Source organism: Aspergillus chevalieri, chromosome 2, assembly GCF_016861735.1.
Source record: "Aspergillus chevalieri M1 DNA, chromosome 2, nearly complete sequence".
Taxonomy (NCBI): domain Eukaryota; kingdom Fungi; phylum Ascomycota; class Eurotiomycetes; order Eurotiales; family Aspergillaceae; genus Aspergillus; species Aspergillus chevalieri.
In genome coordinates, this window is record NC_057363.1 from 1,316,630 (window position 1) to 1,334,916 (window position 18,287).

The 18,287-nt window shown below is 49.7% G+C and overlaps 6 protein-coding genes across 6 annotated transcripts; 1 reads left to right on the top strand and 5 right to left on the bottom strand.

Moving 5' to 3' along the window:
- Positions 1-232: 232 nt before the first annotated feature.
- Positions 233-4,930, bottom strand: ACHE_20453A (putative SNF2 family helicase/ATPase; the record flags this gene model as incomplete). The annotated part of the gene is made up of 4 exons (XM_043284758.1): positions 233-775; positions 831-4,580; positions 4,650-4,834; positions 4,897-4,930. The coding sequence occupies 4 exons, from the start codon at positions 4,928-4,930 to the stop codon at positions 233-235; spliced, it is 4,512 nt and encodes a 1,503-aa protein (XP_043133517.1).
- Positions 4,931-5,201: 271 nt separating this feature from the next.
- On the bottom strand, positions 5,202-6,611 carry ACHE_20454A (uncharacterized protein; the record flags this gene model as incomplete). The annotated part of the gene is made up of 1 exon (XM_043284759.1): positions 5,202-6,611. The coding sequence occupies one exon, from the start codon at positions 6,609-6,611 to the stop codon at positions 5,202-5,204; it is 1,410 nt and encodes a 469-aa protein (XP_043133518.1).
- A 1,213-nt stretch (positions 6,612-7,824) lies between these two features.
- On the bottom strand, positions 7,825-8,944 carry ACHE_20455A (CCDC90 family protein; the record flags this gene model as incomplete). Its single annotated transcript, XM_043284760.1, has 3 exons — positions 7,825-7,882; positions 7,941-8,274; positions 8,416-8,944. The coding sequence occupies 3 exons, from the start codon at positions 8,942-8,944 to the stop codon at positions 7,825-7,827; spliced, it is 921 nt and encodes a 306-aa protein (XP_043133519.1).
- A 357-nt stretch (positions 8,945-9,301) lies between these two features.
- Positions 9,302-10,338, bottom strand: sec53 (phosphomannomutase SEC53; the record flags this gene model as incomplete). Its single annotated transcript, XM_043284761.1, has 4 exons — positions 9,302-9,551; positions 9,618-9,692; positions 9,768-10,147; positions 10,234-10,338. 4 exons carry the CDS (start codon positions 10,336-10,338, stop codon positions 9,302-9,304), a joined length of 810 nt encoding a protein of 269 aa, XP_043133520.1.
- Positions 10,339-12,665: 2,327 nt separating this feature from the next.
- On the top strand, positions 12,666-15,288 carry CLA4 (serine/threonine protein kinase CLA4; the record flags this gene model as incomplete). Its single annotated transcript, XM_043284762.1, has 3 exons — positions 12,666-14,657; positions 14,714-14,813; positions 14,876-15,288. The coding sequence occupies 3 exons, from the start codon at positions 12,666-12,668 to the stop codon at positions 15,286-15,288; spliced, it is 2,505 nt and encodes an 834-aa protein (XP_043133521.1).
- A 721-nt stretch (positions 15,289-16,009) lies between these two features.
- Positions 16,010-18,035, bottom strand: ACHE_20458A (uncharacterized protein; the record flags this gene model as incomplete). Its single annotated transcript, XM_043284763.1, has 2 exons — positions 16,010-17,827; positions 17,898-18,035. 2 exons carry the CDS (start codon positions 18,033-18,035, stop codon positions 16,010-16,012), a joined length of 1,956 nt encoding a protein of 651 aa, XP_043133522.1.
- Positions 18,036-18,287: the final 252 nt, after the last annotated feature.

Genomic DNA, 18,287 nt, shown 5'->3' on the forward strand with positions numbered 1-18,287 from the left:
CCAAGTGAAAAGAAAGAAATACGAGATATTTATACCATGAAGAGCGATGGAAAGATCGCCCAGGCAGCTAGAGACGTGCGTCATTCCCCAAAAGGGAAGACACGATACTATCCCGATTGGGTGCTTAGTAATCTATCAACTTCAGTCTTCAGTAAAGATGATAGGAAGCGAAAGTCTATATATATCCAAGTATTATCTCTATATTTACATTCTATCGACGGGTTCCCCTTTTTTAATTTTTAGCGGCTCTTCGTTCTGCCGCTTCAGCCCTCAGAAATTTCCCAACTTCGCTGTCAGCACTCATGGAATGGTGACCGGATCCCTTATCCTTGCTGGGATCTCCGAAGAGACACTGCCATAGATCATCTTTCTTGACGATCTCGCCACCAGATGCCCCACTGGCCATAATCTTAGACAATGCTGTATTTTGCAATTCCATCGAATTGGCCGAGTCTATTGTAGTTTCGTCTATACCCTCCGTATAATTGCCACTCAGGTGCGTTTTTGACGATGCGCGAGCCTCTTCTTCTTTCTTTGCGGTGATATGAGAAAGACGGCGGGATACCGAAAGGTCGTAGATCGCTTCCTCAACCGTTCCCGAGACGAGATACATCCAGACAGTGGTTGCACGGTGTTGGCCAATACGGTGGACACGAGCAATGGCCTGCAATTCGATTGCCGTGTTGATAAGCGGCTCGCAAAGGAAAACATGAGTCGCGTTGACCAAGTTGAGTCCCGATGAGTGCGCTTTGGCATGTAGAAGAAAGCATTCAATCTGCAGAAGGATTAGCATGAGGCAAGTTAGATACCGAGAGAACAGGGAAACATACCGCTGGTTCGTTTTTAAACTTCTCTATACCGCCTTTACTATCGACGCTACTATAACCAACTTTGTAGTGCGATAAGGCAACAGAAAGCACATCCAGGAACCCCCTATACTGAGAGAATACAATCGACTTTGACCCAGGGTCGTACATCCGCAGCCACAATATGTGGCGGGCCAGCGTATCAATCTTGGTCCCGAAATAGCCATTAACGTCGATGTTCTTGATCTCTCTCAGAGTACCGGCGCTGATGTCGGTATAAATAGACGAATTCTTTGAAGACCGCTCCGGCACCGGCACCATCTTGGTCGGGGTCTTTTCTTCGCGCACGACGAAATCCTCGGGTCTGTATGTGATTTGATGGAAGTCACTGGCTTTCAGGCGCTTCTTGCATATGGGGCAAGTCCGGTGTTGCTTCCACCATAACTGCAAGCAATCCTTGCAGTACTTATGACCACATACGGTCAAGACGCCATGCTCAAAGCCTGTTTGGCAAATGATGCATATCCTCGAAGAGCCGTCCGAATCTGGCTCTTCTTTGATGTGCAAGAGATAGCGGCGCTTTGCCTTCAGGCTAGAGGTCTTCTCATCTATAGCCTCCTCTTGCCGGAGTTTCTCGGCAAAGAGTGTGTCGTTCATCGGCTTACCGACGCTCTCCTCATCATATGGTGCCACGGTATCCGAAATCTGCTGCAGCTGCCGGTAATATTCGAGACGATTGTTCATTGTGTCTCGAAACATTTCCACCTCCTTCTCCAAGGCTGAACTAACCTTGGTCTGCTCGGCATTCATTTTGCTCGCATTTTCGAGTACAGCTTTCACCAGTTGAAGTTCAGCTGCAGCACGCGCGCTTCCTTCATTCTCTTGCCACTCCAGCGACGTGACAAGACTGCGAAGCTCCCCAATAATCCCACGGAGAGAGCCAAGCTCGGGGTCCGGCTTTACTAAACTGCGCTTGTCCATTACCGACAAGAAGAGCTGCGGAGAAGGACCTTCTCCGCCCTGGGCTTGAATAATGCCACCTTTAACTTCATGGGCGACGAGGGTATTATTTTGTCCCGTGAGGGCGTCATGTCTATCGGCAAACATGGCACGTAGTGCTTCCATGTAAACGTACATCTCGTCCTGGTGCTTCGTTGATGTTTCGTATTCGTTTCCCTCGAGTTCTGTATCCTCTTCTTGATCGATGAGAGATTGCAATAGCAAGTTGACCATGACATCGCGCCATTTTTTGTACTGCTCAGCATGCTCGTTCATTGCATCACAAAAATCCTCAAGTTTCTCGAGCACACGACGGGACTCAATACCAGTCGAGAAAACGTGCGGGTCCAACTCGGAAATGTGGATGAATTTCTCGTCCTTTTTCTTGTCCTTTATGGACCTCATGTACCGGTCAACTTTCTGAGACACTTCGGACAGCATCTCCTTTCTGATCAATTTTGCAGCTTCATACGCCTCCGCTTCCTGCTTCTCAAGAGACTTGAAATCTTCAGAATCAGGCGCAGTAAGCTTCGGATCTGACTTGATTTGATAATATGCGTTTGCAGTGAAGAAAATACAAATGTGCTCGACTTCCAGCGCAGCACGCAGCCTTTGACGGTACGTGCCTATGCGGCTGTTCTTTTCCATTTGATCGTCTTCACTCTCACATTCACCATTGGCTTGGTTGACATTCACTTTCGAGCTGGTATCTCCTAATGACCGAGATCTTGCAAGTTCCGATTTCAGCTGTGCTCTACAATCTTTCACAATAGCACTAGCTAGCTCCAGCGCCCCATTCCACAGATCAAGAGCCTCCTGACGACGCCCAGCATTTTCCAGCAATTGACCCCGCCGAATTTGAGACAGAAGCATAGAGCGCTGCTCCGTACGTATGGCCATATCATTCTGATCAATCATCACCTCCAAAACTTCACCCACAGTGCGCAGCGGCCCGTTACCAGTACCTAGCGCGCGACGGTTCCGCCCTGCTATCTCGGGGTGGAGGCAGGTCTGGCGGAGTCTTGTCAGCCAGCCGCGCATTTTCTCGACGGTGGCAGGGTCTTCGGAGTCCCAATTGTTGTTCAATGGCGCACCGAACAGGTCGAGCCCGCAGTCCTCGCACATTTGCTCGAATAGCTGACCATAGTGTTGCTCTTCGACGGCGGTGAAGGGGATGGTGATGACGAACCTTTTCTGGGGCGGCAGATCGAGCTCGCTGCGGACGTGGTCTTTGCTATGTCGGAGGGTAATGGTGTTGACAATGTCCGCGAGCACGGACTGAAATCGCCCGCACAATCGGTTCCATGTAGCTGTCTGATCACAGAAGGGCTCATAGTGAAGGAATAAAAGAAGACCATAAAGATCACTCATGTCCTTGCGGATTGGCGTTCCTGTCACAGCCCATACGTTATGTCGAGGGATTAAACGAGCAACTGTGGCAGCGTTACTGACACCGTGCTCGACCATCTGGGCTTCATCCAAGCAAACTCGCCACCAATCTATCCGCAACAGAGGCGTTTTTCTTGGTTCAAATTTCTTTTGATGCCGTAAATTCCGCTCTGGCACACCACCGGTATAGTGAATTTCCCGAGAAAGTGTATTATAAGTTGTAAGCACAACGTCATAACTGGCAAGCATCCCAGCGAGTGTATCATCTGAATGATCCTCGTGGCGTTGAATGCCGGTATACTCCAAGACACGGAGCGCTGGCGCATGCTGCTGAATTTCTTGTTTCCATTGCTCAAGAATCGCAGGTGGCGTTATAATCAGAGTGGCCCCTGATGGCTTGAGATTCTTGCCATCGACGTCTGACGGTGACTGCTCAGCAGCCACCTTGCGACGGTTCAGGCACATCAAAGTAATCATCTCAACGGTCTTTCCTAGACCCATTTCTTCCGCAAGGATGCCACCTTTAAGATTTTCTTCGGCATCATACCAATCCGGAAAACCGGTAGCAGCAGTCATGAACAAACGACTGGCAAAGTAAGGTCGGCCATCTGCATCAGCGAATTCTTGGAAAGATGCCGGAAGATGATTACCGGACGCTTTCTGAACTGGAACGACTTTCCCATTCGGATGGAGTTCCATCCTCTCCCGTTGCAAAAGCCATCTGACTGCTCTTCTTTGGAAAGGATAGAGCTGACTCTCGACCATACCACACTTTATGTCTGCCGATGTCTTGGGAGTGTCCTCAGGGACGTGAACATTCTTGTAGAAGTCGCGTGGCGACCACCGTTTCGCCTGCTGATTTAACTCCTTTTCTTGCCAGGAACACCTGAAAATGTGACTGGTGCCCTCCTCGAAGTCATCCTGCGGCTCACGTATGACATATCGCGAGTAGATCTCCAATTGATCATCCCGAAACTGACTCAAGCCCCGCACCTCTAGCGAATCAATCCATAGGAGGGCTAGCTCTAGACGGAAAGATTTCCTATCAGGCAAGCAATGTAGAGTTGCCTGATAACACGCCACGGGGTCATCGCGGCGGCAAAAGTCGGCGCAGAGAGATTTAGAGATAAGTTGCAATAACTTCCCGATGTTGAGCAACGCTGGATCAGTGGATTTCTCAGAGAATATAACCTCCCCATCTATCACTGACTTTAACTCCAGTCTGAAACAATCATGATCGGTATCCTCGCGTCCCACTATCGTCGGAGTCATACCGCCTTTATTGCTCACATTTGTATTGCGAGCATGAAACTGGACAGGAAACCGATGAGGCAGGTCGATGCAGGTATCGGAGCTATTCAACCCCGGATTTGCCTCCGCATAATTCTAAGAGAGCTATTAGCAAAAGCAATCGAACCACACGCAAGCTTTGAAATGCAGAGCCTTATCACGTACCAGGTGCAGATTGACCCGTGCTAAAGGAATAAATCCATTGGGCACCCCAGTTTCGGAAACACCGTTGAGCTCCAAAAGACTGCGAGGTGCCTTGCTTGTCAACTTTCGACGCTTTTTCGGAGGATCCTTCGTATCAGGCGCATCGGTTCGCTCGATAACGGCAGCCAAAGAATCGGGGACTGGATCTGATAATGATTTTAGTAAGTCAATGTAAGTCGGAAATGGTGTAGCGCCATCGTATAGATACCTTCAAAGGACAAGCGCACCTGCTGCACGACCATCTTCAAACCTGTCTTCTCGAACCCTGAGCGAGTTGAGTACGTAGTATATACGGAGGATCCAGCTGGGGCAAAACGAAATCTTATCGCGAATAGTCACGTGCTGATAGCGGCAATTCCAAATCGGGTTATATTAAGTTTGATTCTAGTTATGAACTGTATACATTATGTAAGCGGACATAATTGTTGTCTGCATAAATTATAGCTCTCGTTTTAATGTTTCCGTGCTTGTGTTCATATAACGCTATATTTCCGAAAGGATTCAATCTGATGCTCAGAGAACAGCTTGGGATGGTTGCGAAGGAACCCCAGGAATGTCATGAGCTATGCTTCCGTTGACTGCCCGAACATTCCGACTATATGGTTTACCTTCAGCTTCACACTCTAGGGTAGTTGTGGTGTCACCAAAAGATGTGGAATTTCCATCAGCCTTCGATATGTAGTGTGCGTTCCCCCATTGCCTATTTCGTAGGAATGATGGTCCTGCGCTCATGGTATATGTGGAAATGCCGGTAACGTTCGTCGTTTCAATGGTAAGACCTCTCTTCATCTGAGCATCGATTGTAGACTCGTCGGCGGCGCTGTGGGTTGTTGTTATGACAGTCAAAGGATATTCGAAGCTGACATGGCTTGATTGTCCATTCTGCGTGACGGTATTCACGCCCGAAGTACTTTGATGGGTAACCTGGTCCAGTCCCTGTTGATTGAGGAGGTTGTGATTCGAATAGGAGAGATTCTGACTCCACGAGATGTCTGATGATTTAATCGTGAGTGTTCGCTCAACCAGGATGGAGTAGGAAAGTGATTCGTTCTTTTTGGCCGAATTCTGATTCAAATTTCGTGACACAGAAATCTTTGGCGCCGCAGCGTCCAAGACAGGCACCCGACTGGAATCACGTATCGCCCTGGAGGATGAAGATACATCATTGCCGTCTAGATATATGAATATGTTTCCCGTCACCACCCAGTTCGAGCCGACAGATTTTGAAAGCGTTGCAGATCCGTCTGCACTAAGATCCAGACCAACCACTTTGATTTCGAATGAATGGTCTTGACCATCAGTGATCAGAGGAAGAAAAGGAGAGATGTCTATCTCCGGTTGTCGCAGGTCAAACGCATCGATCCCAACAACTGGACGCCAGAAAACCGGTGTCACTCCTCCAGTGAATATAATGGGAAAGGGCCAAGCGACCCCAGCGAGAACACCGTCAATGTAGAGTTGGACCTCGCGAAACGGGGAATAACCGCTGAGAGTGCCGCTGAATGTCTTTGTGTCTGAAGAGAAGACGTTGGACCACCAGAATTCTTCCGTAGACTGTCCGCATGCAGAAATGGATACGACAGCGCGTGAAGCCGATGAAGGAATCTTGTACTGCACCGTGGTATTATCAGAGGGAACGGTAAAAGCACTCGGCGAATTCGAGTCTGATTTCTGCCCAGAAATCGGCATGATCACGTCTGCCGTCTTCACATTACCGCTATGAGAGAAGGTCGCAGTCAGGGTTGCAGTAAAAGACCCGTTATATATATCCGTAATCTGATTGCCGAGATCGAATATTAGCTTCTGCGGTTCGTTCCACAAAGCATTGTACGGTGACATATCCTTGATGTAGGACCAGACTATCCCTGCTGCAGTAGGCTCAGCTGTCGACGTTCGGAACACTTCTGTGTCTCCCAGGTACATAAGTGCGAGTCGATCAAACTGCCGGCCCTCTGACGTGACTGTGAGATTTATTCGGACTGTATCGAAATCACAGCTTGGTGGCTCATAGCTCCCTGGGTTTCTGCGTTAGTCAAAGACGCACACCATCAGTTGATAGTGATCCCTAAACTTACCAACAAATGGCTTTCCGTAACTTGACGAAAACACGTGGTTCATTAGCAAGGCATCTTCACCGCAACTAACAGTCCCCTCATCCATCGTCAAGACAGGCTGGTAAACCTGAAAGACATTCTGCCTGGCTACACAACACAGGACATGCAGCCATAATAGGAAGAAGTGAGTGAGATAAAACGACAACATCACGTCGCCCCGCCGAAATTGCTTGAAGATCTCAAGCACCTGAGCCCATGCGCAGACGAAGATCCTGGTATAGATTCGTTTTCCCTTCCCAGTCTTCGAAATGGAACTATTATCGAATTTCTGCAGCTCTGCGTTTGAAGTTCGGGAGGATGATCCTTTATATGCCCTCGATAGCACTCCGATCAACACTCCTATGAACACAAGCAGTCTCGATGCGATGAGACTGAACAATATATCGAGAAGGGAAAGGGCTCGAAAAGGATTGATGAGTAATAAGATAGATTCGGGGGCAGTCGAGAGGTTGGTCCTCGTTGAAGGCAAGCAACACACTCATTGGCAGAGGTCAGGAAAGAGGGGGGCGGGAAAAGGAAGCCAAAGAAACCACATGATTCTATGTAGCTAGATGTCGATCACAAGCTAGTCCGAGTTAATCCTAGTAGGAGTTCACGGAAACGCAGGGATCAACCTTGCAATTGCGTTGTAGGTTGGCATGTTCTGAGGTGAAAGTCACTTTTTTTTTCTTTCACTTGATGTGAATATAATAGGCAAGAGCTCATCCATGACCGCGGACAAATGCGGAAACTGCTGTTTGACATGGCCCTAGTTCCTGATATTCACACCCCAGCATCTGCATGACTCAATTGCTGGCTAAGTTGAATTAAATAAAAGCAGAAGAGATATTTTGTTAGGACGTCACAGTAAAACGACCAAAACAGGGCTGTTAATCCTTCGACAGGCCCGTTCAGAAGGCGAGAGGGGGTTCATTGTACAAGATAATCGAATGTTACAAATTGAATTGGTTTCCCGAGTATACGTATTCGCTTGAAATGACCTATATGATATCCTAAGCGTCAACCTCATGCTGCTAGTAGATTCACATGAAGAGACGCCAGGCACCAAGAATCAGAGCCGCAGTACCGGTGCAGACACCCCTGAATAAGTATGTTAGTATGGCAACCATGGTTATAGAGAGAATCAAATGGGTCATACATGAGCCACTGCAATGTAGAGAACTTCACGGCCTCCACACGCTCTCTCAATCCGGCGACCTCCTGCTCGATTCTTGTCTCCGTCTCTTTAATTCGCATCTCCTGACCGTTGGCTTCCTCGCGGATGCGTCCCTTTTCGAGGTTCAGATCCAAACGGACAGAGGCCTGGGTGCGTCCAATTTCATCCCGGAGCCGCGAGTTGAGCTTTGCCAGATCGGCAGCGATTTTTTCGTGCGACGAGCGTGTGAGTTGGGCTTCGGTCGAATCTGCGTTAAGTAATTCCGAACGTAGCTTGGCGAAATCAACCTTCTGCGTATATGTCGATCGCTCCGAGTCTATAGAAAAGAGAACAACGTTAAACATTGATACCAAAGTGTTTCAATCCACGAGAAAGACGTCTCGACAGCTCGTCCCGACATAGTTTCAAGCCAGCCGTGCCTGGAAGTAACCAACACAACGATAAACGGACCACTAACCTTCTCTGAGGACCATGGTCCGGGTAAGATTCTGAATCGATTCCTGGATGACATCGTTCAAAACCCTCATCATAGCAACAGCCTGCTCCTCACTGAATCCCTCCGCTTTCAACCGCTGGACAAACTTCAGTGTGTCGAAGTGGTGATCTCTCTGGCGAGACGCCGTCGCATGAAAAGCACGCCGGGCCGCTTTAAATACTGCAACGTAGACGCCATTATACCGGACCGGGTTGTTAATGGGTCCAACGGATGGACGGCGAGTGGAAGAGGTCGATGGATGCCTGGTGACCGCAGACGAGGATGCAAGGTCTCGGGAGGCGGCGGTGGTGAGGAAGCGAGAGGAATAAGGAGAAAGTGTTAAAGTATGTACCTGGCGTGCAACTGAGTTCCAGCCTTGTATGTGTCGCTGTTGTTGAGACTGGTATCCTGCCGAGAGAGGAGTGACGGTAGCTCGGGCAGAGGTGCCGTTCCAGGTCAACCGAGGCAGAATTGACCGCGGAACCTCCCTGAAGGACTTTGGAGGTGTCATTCTTATTGCAAAATATCAGAGATGTGATTCATCAAGAGAGAGAGGGGAAAAAAAAGAAAGAAAGAAAGACATTAGCTCTCCCGATCATTCCCCGGTTGATGTCAGAGTCAGTCGAGTTGATTCCAGGACTAGAGAGCTCCATTCCGTGCTGACTAAGGTTCAGTCCTGATTCGGCGGAGCGATCCGGCGGATAAGCCCCACAATATTTGGAGATAGCAGCCTGGAGTGTTACTCCGTACACAGAAATGTTAAGAATAGAATATGCCATTGCCTTAGTGGTATCATACTAGGATTTCTTCTAATTAATACACCATCATGTCGGGGATGTATCCATGCTCAAACGGTCATGCTCCCATCTTATAACTGGAAGATCTCCCGCAGCTGCTTCATAGTGTCCTCAGGGCCAGTAACCGCGTGTCCAATCGTTCGTGGGTCAGAGTAAATTTCGTAGTCGTTGCCGCCAGCAAAAGATTTGTCGCCAAAGAAGTGGATAGTCTTGTACTTAACGCCCGAGATTTCCTTCTCGGCCTCGACGTGCTGCAAGCAGTAGGTCTTGTCCCAGCCAGTAGGGAAAACATCAAAAGAGATCTGGCCGCCAATCGAGTAACTATGTGAGAGTTTGACGTTAGGAAAGGAAAAGAGTAGAGATAATTTTCATTGTGGCATAACTTACGTGAGACCATAGTCGGGGAATTCCTTCTTCAGAGCTTCCACCAAGGTCTTGCGGATGTTGTGCTCCTTGTCGTACCTGCAAATGCAATTCAGTTATCCCGTCTGATTGAAACATATCACGATGTGGTAAAGCAAGGGAGCGGAGACGTACGCTTCGAACTCGTTTCGCTCGTCGACACTCGCGCTTCTTCCGACAGGGCTAATGTTGACCATTCCGTTGCGGAACTCAACAAAGGTTCCACGCTTCTTGGGGAGCTTCACATCCGCAATGTATTTCAGACAGAAGTTCACCAAATTCTGGTACTTATCCTCGCCCAACCATTGAATGAAGCTGTTGCTGGAAAGAGTCTTGCCCAGACGAATTGCCGTCAAACCATTCTCGGCAAAGCAGAAGTCGAAGAGACTGGTGACATTGATCGACGGGGTACCAAGCTGCTCTTGCTGCTTGACCAGGTCGGAACCGCCAACGAAGCCAATGGCACACTTGTGGCGCAATTGAGAAAGGAGCTCGAGCATTTCAGGGGCGACAGACTATTGTTCAATGGGAGATTTGTTAGTCATTTCCCTTGCTGTATCAATTATTGTTCATGCAGTTCTGCGCAAATAGCAGAACATACCCTCCTTGCTGGCGTCAAGGTGCCGTCGACATCAAACAGGCAAATGGTGCCCTGCACGGGGCGATCCTGCAGGGCTGGGTAGACACTTGCGGCCTCGGTCGACATGTTGCTATGATATCACACGGAAAGATGAAGGAAAAGTATAGAGAAATAGCTAGAAACAACACGCAGTCGGAACCGGATCAATTGGATACAATAATGAGTATAAATAGTATGGGGTTCTCTCCGACAACTGTCTTTTCGGGAAAGGAACGTGACTGAGCGGTGAGGGGAGAGGGGCAGAACACAGGCATACAGGCATCAACAAATCGTGAGGATCGCCGTGGGGCTGACTTTTTAGGTTATCGATAACTGAAACCGCCCTTCACATGGCAAGACTGGAGAGGCTCTCAGTATAATTGCTACTCCGTGCAATGTGACACATATGCACATTGACCGTGACACTCTGGCCCACCGTTCTCCATCAGATACAGCTTCCTGCATTGACACCTGCAAAACAACGTACCTCAATCTGCTGCCATAGACAAAGTCAAGCCGGAACACGGCCTGACTTCGTTGGCGGTTTCAACCTGGCAAATCTATTCTACAATTGGGCTGCTAACACGGAGTACATATAGCTTCTGAATGAATATAACGTACAATATTTCTGAGTATACTCATGAATTCGATGATACGCGTTCTAGGCTGATCCAACAACTGAAGGTGTAATTCGATGGCAATCATTCCTGAGCTAGGTTGCTGTTGAGAGTAGTCTTTTATCGAGTCTGTGGTGAAGCTAAAAGGAAAGACTTCATACATATTACACGTGACATCGGTGCCAAGAACAAGCGACACACTAGACCCTTTGTGGTAATCGGCATCTTCAGAGCAGCTGCATCTCATACCTCCCATCAGAGTACTCTGCTTGATACCACTCAGGCCTCTAAATGTCGACTTATGCTCAGCTTTGACAGCATATACTATGTAATGTCGAGCTTGTCTGCCTCCAATGATGATTGACCAACGCGGACGGAACGAGCGGAAAGAAGGGAAAAAAGGGGGTCCATGAATCAGGCTAGGTGGGCCTCTGCAGACGATGAGCATAACCGTTGATTCGCATTCACCAGCCTTTGGATGCGGTCCCTGTCGACCCGTGGGCCGGGAAAGCTTCCGTTCTACTTTTTTTTTACTCTTTCTTCTTAAGGAGCCATGTGCTCAGGAATTTTTGAATCGAGTCAGGGCACAGAAAAGAAAACCATTGGAACCGGCGTTGGTTCAGTCAAGCGAGCTGGCAGTAATTTATCTGACACAGTGAGAGATATTCTGCCTGGCATTAACTCTGAATATTGAGTGACCCCAGAGACAATTTCATTGTTTGCAGATATTTGTACTCCGTACTCCGATGCACCATGTACCGCAGTTTTTTATGCAGAAATACACTGAGACTAGAAGTAGAAATAATGCAATTGGAAAGAAAATAATATCAATTGAATATTATTGGCATGTCAATATATGTAATGGCGTAGAACGATAGAGGATGTACAACCTGCCCCTGTATTTGCTCTTTGACTAAACCCGCCCCCAGGCGTGAAACCTCAACCTCGTCCCTCCTCCCTCTCCCTCTCACTACTCCCTCTCACTATCTTTTTTTTTTTACCCTTCCCTTCTCTTCTTTTCTTTCTTCTTTTGCTCTGAAGTTTACTTTCTTCAGTTGAAAGGGAGACCCGACCGTGAATCCGTCGCATCAGTCAGCATCTCCGTCTCCATCATTCGTCTCTCCCTCTTCCTCTCCCTCCGCCTCCACCCCCCTCCCTTTCTGCTGTGGTAATCTCTAGCAATTCCATTAACCACCAGGCAGTCTGGTATGTTCTTCTCTTTTTACCTTCTTTTTCATAACAATTCGAGATGAAATTACATATCTGACTCAATCCTTCAAGTCTACCAGGATCCTCCCGCGCGCCAATGCCTTAGGTTCCTCACCTCTCCCCTATCATTGTTAGTCTTTAGGGGCTTCGATCCAACCCATTTTAGAGTCTCAGCGCTTACACGGTGACAGAGTCCTCATATTGGAATAATCCTGAAAGGCATTTGTGGACGTCATTTGTGACATTTAACGGATTCTCACATTGCTTTTTCTCTCCTTCCCCTCACCTTCTCTCTTTCTCTCTGTTTGTCTCTGGTTACTCTTGGACAGCTTGGTCCGTGGACTCTGAGACCTTAGCGTCTCGCTGCTTGCTGTCCTCCTACAACTAATCTCTTTACGGAGAGTAAGTTTCTTTCTGTGTCTTTATTATTGTTTTGTTGTCTTTTCCTTCACTCCCGCTCCCAGGATTGATCTGGGGAAACAATCTCCCCCGACTTTGACAGATCGAATTTCCATTTCCAGCCCCGCCTTCGCGACTTATCACTAAACGCTGTGTTTTCTATTGCTGCAGTTTTTCTCCGTACATAGCATGTACACATCGGACCAATTCATGAACCCCGGGCCTGCTCCTCGCCCTCCTGCCGAACGTCCTAAGCTGAACATCCCGACCGATCATTCCAGCACTGCTACCTCCTTTGGCCAAATGAGTTTAAGCTCTCCCACGACCCCCGGGTCGGGCAACCTGTCGCTCTTCCCCAATACCAGCAGTCCTGCTCTGTCGCATACAAAGACCAACCAGTCTGGTCAAGGGGGTGTGGCCATCATCAAGGAAGGTTATGTGCGCTCAAAAGAAGACAAGTTCCTGGCCACGTGGAACCAACGTTATCTCATCCTGCGCGAATTCCGGCTCGAATTCCTGAAAAATGAGACAGGCAAGATCGTTCTCTCCATCCCCCTCAACACCGTCACAGGCGTCTCCCGCTCTGAGGACGCTAAGATGGCCTTCGAGGTCGTCCGCCTGGCCAATCCCAAGGATGCTACGTCCAAATCCGCGATGCTCTCTCGCGAAGTCCCGACAAAGAGCATCACATGCGAAGTCAAGAGCGATGATGAGATTTACGACTGGATCGATAAAATTTACGAGCGCTGTCCCGGCATGGGCGGCGTCAGCAATCCCACCAACTTCAGCCATCGCGTCCATGTTGGCTTCGACCCTCAGACGGGTGCCTTCGTCGGCCTGCCACCAGAGTGGGAGAAGCTCTTGACGGCATCAGCCATTACCAAGGAAGACTACAAGAAAAACCCCCAAGCCGTCATTGAGGTCCTCGAGTTTTACTCGGATATTAAAATGCGTGAGCAGAACCCCCAGTATTTTGCCGGTTTGGCCTCTCCTCCGTCGCCTGTTGGCCAGCAGCCAAAGCCCTACAGCAACAACTCGGTCGGCAGCTCTATTGCCCCTCCCAGACCCCCTCCGCCACCACCCTCGCAACGCTTGGATACCGGAGCGTCTCCTTCCAGCAGTCACCCCTCAAACTTCTCGCCCCAGAACGACCGTGCATATGAACATCAGCAACAGGCTGATCGTGTCCGAGAGGCATCCGACCAGGAACGACGCCGTCTGGAAGAGGAAACTCGTCGTGCTCGCGATGACCAGGAGCGTCGTGACCAGGAGGCGTACAATGCATCCCTCCCTAAGACTCGCGTTCCGATGGCCAAGCAGGAACTTGGCGGCTATGGTCCTTCAGATCCCTCGATGAACGACCGCTACAAACCTAGTCGTCCCGCACCACCTGCTCCCGGTTCGGCCAACCGCCTTCCCGGCGGTCCAGGTCAACTGACTGCTCAGCGCCCGGCACCCCCAGCACCCAGTAGTACCAATGGCTATGGCGCATCGCGTGCCCCCGGATCGCGGCCGGATGACCGTCAGACATCTCCAAGCTCGCGTTATCCGCCGCATGATCCCTGGAACCAAGCCAAGGGCTCGCAGCATGCTCAGGGACCTCCGCCGACGAAACTCCCTGCTCCGGTCCAGCCTGTGAAGCCCTTGAACATTGCAAACAAGCAAACTGCCAACAAACCTGATGGTGTCCGTCAAGCTGAAGCCGCGCTGACCAAGAAGGCGGAGCCCCGAAAGGAGGTTCGGATGTCGGCCATGACCGAAAATGAAGTCATGGATCGGTTGCGGGCCGTGGTCTCCAAGGACAACCCCAACGAGTCGTACAGCAAACAACGGAAAATCGGACAAGGTGCCTCGGGATCGGTGTACGTGGCTCGGGTCAAGGAACATGCTATGTCACCCGTGGCACGCGAGCTGTACCGGCAGTACGGTCCCCGTTGCCAGGTTGCCATTAAGCAAATGGACCTGCGGAGTCAGCCGCGGAAGGAGTTGATTGTCAATGAAATCATCGTCATGAAGGATAGTCAGCATGCGAATATTGTCAACTTCCTTGACTCGTTCTTGCAGGAGCAGAGCAGTGAACTCTGGGTTGTTATGGAATTCATGGAAGGTGGTGCTCTCACTGATGTTATTGACAACAACCCTGTGATCCAGGAAGACCAGATTGCCACCATTTGTGCAGAGGTTCGTCACTCTTCTTCCCCTGTAGAAAAAGGAACCTCGCTAACAACGTCCCCCAGACTTGCAGAGGATTGGCCCACCTGCACAGTCAGAACATCATCCACCGTGATATCAAGAGTGACAACGTTCTTCTGGATCGCGCCGGTCATGTTAAGATCAGTGAGTTATTGCAGTTTTTGAAATAAGCCCAGAACTATTGCTGACTATACATTCTCTTCCAGCTGACTTCGGTTTCTGTGCTAAACTGACCGAATCCAAGAACAAGCGTGCCACGATGGTGGGAACTCCTTACTGGATGGCCCCTGAAGTTGTCAAGCAAAAGGAATACGGCCCCAAGGTCGACTGCTGGTCGCTCGGAATTATGGCCATTGAGATGATCGAGTCTGAGCCCCCGTATCTGAACGAGGAACCCCTCAAGGCGTTGTATCTCATTGCCACCAACGGCACTCCTCGTCTGAAGAAGCCAGAGAAGCTGAGCAAGGAGCTCAAGTCATTCCTCAGTGTCTGTCTCTGCGTTGATGTTCGCAGCCGTGCCACTGCGGATGAGCTTCTGGCCCATGAATTCCTCAAGCAGGGATGCAGTCTCGCGAGCCTGGCCGAATTACTCCGCTGGAAGAAGAACAACGGTCAGTGATGAAACAGCTCGGAGTCTTGAGGTTTCTCCTCTTCCCGTTTCCTCTTTTTGTCGATTTACTCTCAATCTCTGTCTCGCGCACATATGGGTCACATTTACGCGCCTCCGGTTGAATTTCTTTTTGATTCATTGATTCCGTTACGACCTGCATTACCGTATGATATCCAGACTCGTGTTGTCCCTTCTTTCCATATCATATTACCGATTTGGTGTGAATAATTTGGCGTCATTTGGCGTTACTATTTACTTCTTGTTACCCTTTATTCCTCTTTCCGTGGCCATGGATAATGTCTTGTTTCCTCGCCCCCTCCGTTCGTGTCAATGTGACTTATGGCTGTTGTACACCTACCTAGCGAACAAAACTACTTGTTTAACTAATGCTGATGATAATAAAATTTGGCATTATGAATGCACCCATGAAGGAGTGAGGAAAAAGGGATAGTTGGACGCCTTGATCTGCACAGACACCGACACCACGATGGACAAGGATACATGCGACGAGTCATGAAGGCATACATTTGCTTCCATTGGCCATCTGTAGTGCCATAGTTTACTGGATAAGTATTAAAGCAATAGTTCTGTCTATTCTCGCTAAGTACATAGCAATTGATAACATAGCGTACAATCATCGGTCATTCCAAGTATACAGAGTCCACTCGTCCGAATCATAAAGCAAACCCGAAAGCAAGCCACCTCATTGATCATCAACTCCCGCCCCAAATCAAAGCAATTCCTCTCCCACCAACTCCCTAACAAACCCACAATACTCCGCAAATAACACTCCCTTCAGGATCGTTTCCCCTTCTTCCACAGCCCAGTGGCCTGCGTCCGCCAACCGCTGTTTCCAGAGGGACTGTTGCTCTTCGCCTAATTCCTCCCACGGACGGGTCTCGTCTTGTATTTGTTGTTCTGAGGGGATTGTTTCGATGAGGATCTCGTTCGAGGTGCCGTCGTCGGTGGTGGTGCAGCGCACGATAATGTTGTTGTTGACACCAGCAGTTACTGCGTCTGTTGCTGCTTCTTGCTCTTGTCTGGGGCGGAGGATGTCGCGGAGAGATTGTCGTTGGTTGCCCGTGTTTGTGTTTGGTATTACTGATATGGTAGTCGTAGCTGTGGGGATAGAGGATGTAGAGGTGTCGATGCGCTCGACTGAGAGAGAAGGGGTAGGGTGACCAAGGACACTTTGGACCTGAGGAGGAAGCCATTCTGAAACACCCAGATATGATGGTGCCCCGCCTTTGATCTCCATGTATCCCTGAAGAAGGACACAGACGATAAGGACAGTAAAGAGCGCCGTGAACCCGCTGAGAAGCGTGGCCCATGTTTCCGATTCGCCAGGAATGGCCAGGACGTAGCGCGGGGTCCGACTCGACACGGGGAATGGGGAGAGGGGGATCGTGTGGACGACGACGGTATTGCCCATGCTGACGGAGGCGAGTTTGATGTACTGTGGACCGACTTCTGGGGTAACGGGGTGTGAAGGTGGTGTGAATGTTGAGAAGCAGATCCTGGTCACAGAGAAGGGATGGACATCGTGGAGACTGGCGTATGGCCAAAGTTTCCCGTAGCCTTTCTCGGGATTGTATTCGAGCGTCAGGAGCTCGATGGACTGGTCGCTGCCCGTGACCGCGATGATGATCTGTTGCGTCTGGTCATTCTCCGCGCCCGTACCGAGATTGCATACGTCGAGGCCCAGTCCCATCTTGATTGTCTTGCGTAGCTTCTTCCTTCGCACGATCGTCACCGCCTTGTTCTTCTCATTCGACGCTGGCAGACTAAGAACCACGAGCTCACTTCCACTGCGATCCGGTGCATTCTGCAGAAGTAGCAAAGACGTAGGCGATAGGAACCGCAGCGCGCGGAATTTTGGCCTCTTCCCCTTCTCCAGTAGGGGAATGGTATACACACGACTCACATCGGGGGCGGTACTACTCCTTGTACTCGACGAGATCTGACAGGTAAACACATCCACGCCGTTGGTATACGCAACCCGGAACTTCCCATCCTCCTTCCCCGAGTCGATAATGTCGATATCCCCAGCTTCCTCTCCATCACTTAGACGGATCCTCCCGATCACGTCCGACTCCTTTGGCATCGAAATAGCCTGAAAGAAAACAATCTCCCCGGATTGCGCCAATCCGGTCGTGATAGCACCAACCCGCGACAACTTCTCACCCCTCCAAGGCGATATTCTCACGATCCGCTGGTACGTATCTGACCCGGCCTTCGCACCCTTGGTTCTAAACAGCGACGTACGCGATAGTAGTGTTGATTTCTCTACCGAATCGACTGGTATTGTTGTTTTCTCCAGCATCTTCTTCTCTCCTTGCTTTTTCGGAAGGTCGATCTTAAATGATCGCAGGTGCTGGTTATTATCGCGCTTCTGCTCAGCCGTGGAACTGTTGATCCCGGCCAGAGATATCATGGAGTCCTCGGATGCTTGCGCAACAGCCATCGACATGACAGAATCCTCATCGCGCGATAGTTCGATCTCGGTTGATTCGGTGATCTCATCTCGCTTGGACGTGTTCAAGAGGGCCTGATGCGATCGGATGTTAGCGCAACGTTCATATATAAATTTTATGTAGTAAAGAAGAAGGAGAACTTGCGATTCTGTTTCCAACACCGCTGCGACCTTCGCCTCCACCACCGCCCACGAGGAGATAGTCGCTATTCCGCGGATCGAAGTCGGCGGCGAAGAGGGGGCACGAGAGAGTCAGCTTGGCTGAGGGAATTGCCGGCGCCATTGTGGCGGTCCCGTAGAGACACTGATATCACCAAGCGTATAGTATTGTGCAGGTGAAAGACAAGGGAGCCAAAGAGGACAGAAAGCAGTAAGGAATGCAATGTTGTGACCAGCGATGACGCCGGGGGTCCTAGGAGATTTCCGCCCCGGATTTCTTGGCGATCGGAACATATATTTGGCTACAAGAACAGCATGTGTATAGAAATGTTCAGAAACAAATGGATATTTTAAACTCTTTCTTTATAACATAAAG